General features: G+C 47.9%; 1 protein-coding gene across 1 annotated transcript; it reads right to left on the bottom strand.

Annotated features, from left to right (window-relative positions):
- Positions 1-1,353: 1,353 nt before the first annotated feature.
- Positions 1,354-2,942, bottom strand: LOC106816205 (protein lev-9-like; the record flags this gene model as incomplete). Its single annotated transcript, XM_014820766.1, has 3 exons — positions 2,831-2,942; positions 2,438-2,587; positions 1,354-1,566 (listed from the first exon to the last, which is right to left on the bottom strand). Coding segments are annotated over exons 1-3 (475 nt in total), but the record flags the coding sequence as incomplete, so codon positions are not given.
- Between the last annotated feature and the right edge of the window lie 2,951 nt (positions 2,943-5,893).

The raw sequence follows: 5,893 nt of genomic DNA, 5'->3' as shown, positions 1-5,893 counted from the left end.
CCTGCCTTTTTCACGCTAGACTATCACCCTATCTCTACATATAGACAAATTATAATTTACAATACATACAATATAACATATATGCCGATATGATATTGACAAATCCAATACCGATACAATATATAATTTATTTGCGTAAAATGCAACCGTTATATACGTCCAGTTTTTACGATAGTCCGTCGCACTGTGGCGCGCCACTGTCTCGCAGCCGCAGTGCGACTACTGAATTAAGCATTTCCATATATTTACTCTGCACTATATAACTTTCCACGCCCGAAGGGGAATTAATTATAGGCGAGCTAAATCAATTTCGGCGCTTAATTGGGACGCTAGAATTATATTTTCACATTGCAATGTTTATCTATACGGCCCTTGATTTCAAAGGCTTCGCCCGATAGCCCGCCTCGCGCACACGCGCGCCAGCGCATCCGAACTAGTCATCGGTCATTCTTCACTATTAGTAGTGTGAAGTTGTATCCGGCCAGCTGATATAGCTGTCGTTGTCACTACTACTAGTAACTCCTTTAGCTTTCCGTAATCACCTAGTCATGAGTGCATTCCTGGTTCGGCTGATAATTGTATGAAGTGTTGTACCCGTTAATAGTCTATGGTTGCCAGTATCCATAAATAAGCTTTAATAGGAGGACTTATTTAGTTGCGTTCTATCTATAATGGCTCGACAAGCTCGCTCGCTCTCTTCGTAACCATAATTCTACCTTAATCCTAACCTTACCCCTAACCCTAACCCTAACCTCAACCCCAACCCCAACCCTAACCCTAACCTCAACTCTAACCCTAACCCGAACCCCAAACCTAACCCTAACCCTAACCCTTACCCCAACCCCAACCCTAACCATTGCCCGGACCCTAACCCTAACCCTAACCCTAACCCTTACCCCAATCCCAACCCTAACCCTTGCCCGAACCCGAACCCGAACGGAAACCCTAACCTGGTTAGGTTGACGGTTATGTGACATCTGGCAGGCAGCCCGATGTAGGTTATACCTTGTGCAATGCGGCTTTCCTCTATAGCTAGACAACCCTGCATGGTGAGGTTAACAGCTATGTAGTGTTGCAGTCCGTGAATCAATATTCTCTACAGCTAGTCACCCCCAAACCGGAGGCTATTTTGCTGTATATTTGGGCGCCGTAATTACCAGACATTTGCAGTGAGGAGGCTCATATTCTGTGAGTTCTTCTCGTGTGCGTGCTATATAAGTTAGAGGCAGTGAAACTATGCATCAGCAGTAGTAACGGCGCCATTCTTCGCATCATGTCGTATCAGCCCCCGCCAAACCCTAGGCGGTGACATCTGCGCGTTAGTTAGTCAAGGTGGCAGCGCAGCGCCTATACCTGGACTGACTCCCGACGACACGGCCTGACACTTAGGCTCCCAGCCGCTCCAGTTCTTGTCGCCCTGACAGAAGCGAACTTGCGGTCCGTCGAGGTAGTGCCCTCGGTCACAGCTGTAATGTATGCGCGTGCCGAACAGGAACATGTGATGTCGATCCGACAGCTCCTCTATCTGCCCGTTCTTCGGCTCCTTGGGCTTCGGGCACGCTCGCACTAAAAGACGCCACGCGGAAAGGGTTACACTCATACGCATTGCTGTCACCAGATGGCGCGCTACGAGACGTTCGTGACGATCAATCATCTACTACTGTTCTTACTGTTGTGATTGTTGTTGTTGTTGTTGTTGTTGTTGTTGTCGACGTCGTAAATACAATTCTCATACAAAGAATACAATAAAAAATAATAAAAAATAACACAATATATACATCGAAATCGCAAACAACGATAGATAATAAAGCCCGTGATCACAAACAGAAACAAACAAATAACAGAATGGCATAATAAACAAGTAGCGCGTGAACGGTGGAATGTAGCATATTGCATATTATCATACTGACAAACAACATGTTATTGCTATTCATTAGGAGAAATAATCGAGACACTCCTGCGCCGACACATGCATAAATGATAAATAACAACAGTGTATAAATATTATTTCTGATTGCAATACGTGTATCAATGGCATCTAAAATGACAACATATTAAGCAAATAAAATCGACAGCGCGAATATGGTTACTAACAATTCATTCCTATAGACATTACTGACAAATTATTGCTACACATTACCAACACATTATTGACACATTATTACTACACGTCACTAATACATCATTGCGACACTTATCTAACACATTATTACTATACATTAATGTACTTTACTACTATCAAGAGCCTATTAAGAAGACTATACATTAATTACACATTATTAATACACATTACTTACTATTCACGGTTGATACACCTGTATCTATAATGACAATACATGCATGGCAGGAGAACCTAAAGACTAATACAACTACATATAACATTTTTATTACAACACCGATATATATATATACATGACTACAACAGCGATATACCCACCAGGATTAACACAGCTCTGACCGCACATGTCATCACACATGCACTTCTTTCTTCGTCCATTGCAGTCGCTATCCGTCTGACACTTCTTCAGACATCTGCGTCCGCTCGTCGCTATTGCCTCTATATCTCGCGGACAGGGTCCCGTGATGCCTGCACCAACACAACGCCATAACGTGACCCATCATTGTGTGGGACAAACTCCCGAGATGCGCGCAGGAGGCGTTTCGTTCCAGCACAGTGCACGTGCTTGTCTGCATGCGCCCCTTCTCCCCCCCGCACCTACGCTTTTAGCGTTTCCCAACAAAAGGTGTATTGGGAGAGCGCTACCGCGGCGAGTCTGCAGTCGCCAAACCTGCTGCGGAGCAAGGGGAAGCCATAGCCGCGGTCACCGGCCCTCGCTGCGTATCGAACCACCGAACTGCGGATTAGGGGGTTTACGGAGATCAGTTGTAGGAAGACGAAGGGGCTCAGCCTGCTCAATATGCGGCTCGAATGCTGCATACATTTTATCTTCACGTATGCATCACACTGTTCGACGCACGAGAGCGCTATAGAATAGAGATACATCTCATGTGTGTGAGTATTCAACACTCACGGGCTCCCGATCCGCTTCCCCCTGCATCAGGTCTTCCTCTCAGCATTCAGGTTGTCTCACAGGAGCGTGTATTTTACTTCCCTCTCCGCGCTTTAAATTGAACTCTGAACGTTGTTGGCGCTCTCATCACACGCCCCTTGCCCTTTTTACGACTTACTGTATGCATTCAATCGGATAGTGCTTGTAAGTGTGCGTGTCAGGCGCTGGGCGGTATGGATTCTAACATGCACATCCTACTTAGAGTCTGTTTTCGAAGACTAACCATAGACTGCTCCCGTCGTGTATTTACGACCCAGCTAATGCTGGGAAACGGAAACTGAGAATGTTATTGCTAAAATACAAGACTGTATAACCAGGAGGATGGTTACTGTTGGATAGCAGGGGGGGGGGGATAATAAAGGTCCTACTATTCGAGTTCATACACAAACGCCCCAATGCATGTGCGCACATGAACGTGCACGCACGCGCACACGCGCGCGCGCACACACATATTTACACAGACCTACGCACGCACATGCACTGACCCACGCACACCTATGCACGCACGTACACATGCACGTGCACACGCACGCAGGTACACACGCACGTGCAGACGCACGCACAGACGCTGCCGCGCCGGTTATAAATCGCAACGGGCATTGTAGACTATCCGATGCCCCCTCACACGTCACCTCCCACCGACAGTGGTGCAATTAGGAGCTAATGAACAGAGCGGAATTAATTGCAGCCTAGCTTTTACGAGTCCCCAGATGCGTACAGTGAAAAATTGCCGAGTAAGTCACGTCGACTCGCGACTATAGGTAAAATGCGGATAGTAAATGACTTATTTAACCGCCACGAGCTCTGCTCTCCGTCCCACGTGACCGTCACGAGAGGTTTCCCGTTGTTCGTAATACCCCTAATAGGCGACATCGACGTGAAATCGCGCGGGCTTTCCCTCCAACTCACTGTCGTCATCAAGAGCGCGTGGCCGGAGAGTAGACTCGCTCCGTGAACCTTTCGCGGGAGCGGCGGTCATTACGAAGTAGTTATCCATAGATAAACGCGTTATAGCACTCGAATTTTAAGCGAAACCGCTGGCGGGCGCCCGAGAGTAGAGAGGACGCCGCACACGCCGCGAGGCACGGACTCCACTTGCTCTTCCCCACCCCCACCCGCTGCGTGAGTTATCGTCTGGTAAATACAGCCGCTTAGGCGACACGCGCGCGCCGGTTGCAGACGGACAACACGCGTATCGGATGCTGTAATGTCAACAGTGTCATTAATTACAGCTCACCCGAGATGGTTAGCGAGAAGCTGGGCAATTAGACGCAGCCGACGGCCACTGATAGCCGCGTCGCTGTGATGGTCCGAATTTGTTAATTTGTGCATAATTACGCATCGAAGAAACGACGGCGAGATCGGAGGGGCGTAGGGAGGGACGAGGAAGAGAACGGGAGGGCCAGAGTGAGTGAGATAGAGATGAGGTCAAAGGAAGGGCAAAGAGCCCGAAAATGGCGAGACGAAATGAGAATGAGGTATACTAGCGTATACGTACATGTCGGTGATGGAGATGATGAAGGCAGATGAGGTATGGTAAGACATTGAGAGCGAGAACGTGCGCGCGGGTCCAATCGGTAAGGGGGAGAAGGTAGATCAATGAGGAGCGGCCTGGATCGGAAAATTATTGCGATGGGGAAATGAGACAAGACGAGGAAAGATGGTAATAAGAGCGCTAGGGAGGGATGGCCGAGGGAGATAAAAGGAAACTGTAGGCAATATAAAAGATGCGGATCAATAATATATAATCACAGACTTAAGGGACACGGAAAACGAAGCCAAGGTAATAACTGAACCCATCGATAAAATACTGGACGCCGCTCGTGCATCTGTACAAACACGATTACGTATTCAATCAAACGAGCTGTAAAATGTATACGTGCTCATCCCAATAGCAACACGGATGCGTAAAATATGTCCGCATGTCGAATATTGATATAGCATGACGAAGTAATACATGGACGCTGTACATGCAAGCTGTATTTATAATGTCGCCGACAACATCTACGACCTAGGAAAACATCGGCAGCCCTATGGGATACGAGCTGCGACGAAACCGGCCATCTTGGGTCGTACTATAGAAGCGTAAGAGAAATATTTCGTGAAAACGATATAGCAAACAACGTCGACAATAGCTGGTACATGGAATCATTTATAATTATTGTGTGAAATGTTAATTAAACCGCCCAGTGGTTAAAAACTCTCTTCACTACACACATCACACGACTAAATAGGATCGTAATAATCTATTGCAGATCTGAACCTGTGGGGCCGTGTCCCGGCAAAATTTTTAATCCTGCGTGTGACGTAATGCAAGATGGCGCTGCATAATCGATATATATTCGCTCGCGATATTAACTTTACTAATAATTCATACTTGATACCTCAGGCCAGGCGGAAGCGGCGTTTGCTTAGATAGAATATCTAGGCAAACGTTTAATTAAAACGCGACTCGCTCGCTGCAATGGAACCGGCCATTCGGTAGTTTCCCCTGTAGCCGTGTGAGGTCGCTAGCCTCGCTGATCAGTCCGTAGTTTCCCCTCCTGACGTGTGGGGGCGCTAGCTACGATGCAGGCAGTTAGCCTGCAGTTCCTCATCCAGCCGTGGGGGGGCGCTAGCTACGATGCAGGCAGTTAGCCTGCAGTTCCTCCTCCAGCCGTGTGGGGGCGCTAGCTACGATGCAGGCATGCAGTTAGCCTGCAGTTCCTCCTCCAGCCGTGTGAGGGCGCTAGCTACGATGCAGGCAGTTAGCCTGCAGTTCCTCATCCAGCCGTGTGAGGGCGCTAGCTACGATGGAGGCATGCAGTTAGCCTGCAGTTCCT

Source organism: Priapulus caudatus, unplaced genomic scaffold, assembly GCF_000485595.1.
Source record: "Priapulus caudatus unplaced genomic scaffold, Priapulus_caudatus-5.0.1 Scaffold1314, whole genome shotgun sequence".
NCBI lineage: Eukaryota > Metazoa > Priapulida > Priapulimorpha > Priapulimorphida > Priapulidae > Priapulus > Priapulus caudatus.
The sequence above is the reverse complement of the archived record's forward strand: the minus strand, read 5'-3'. Positions and strand labels throughout refer to the sequence as shown.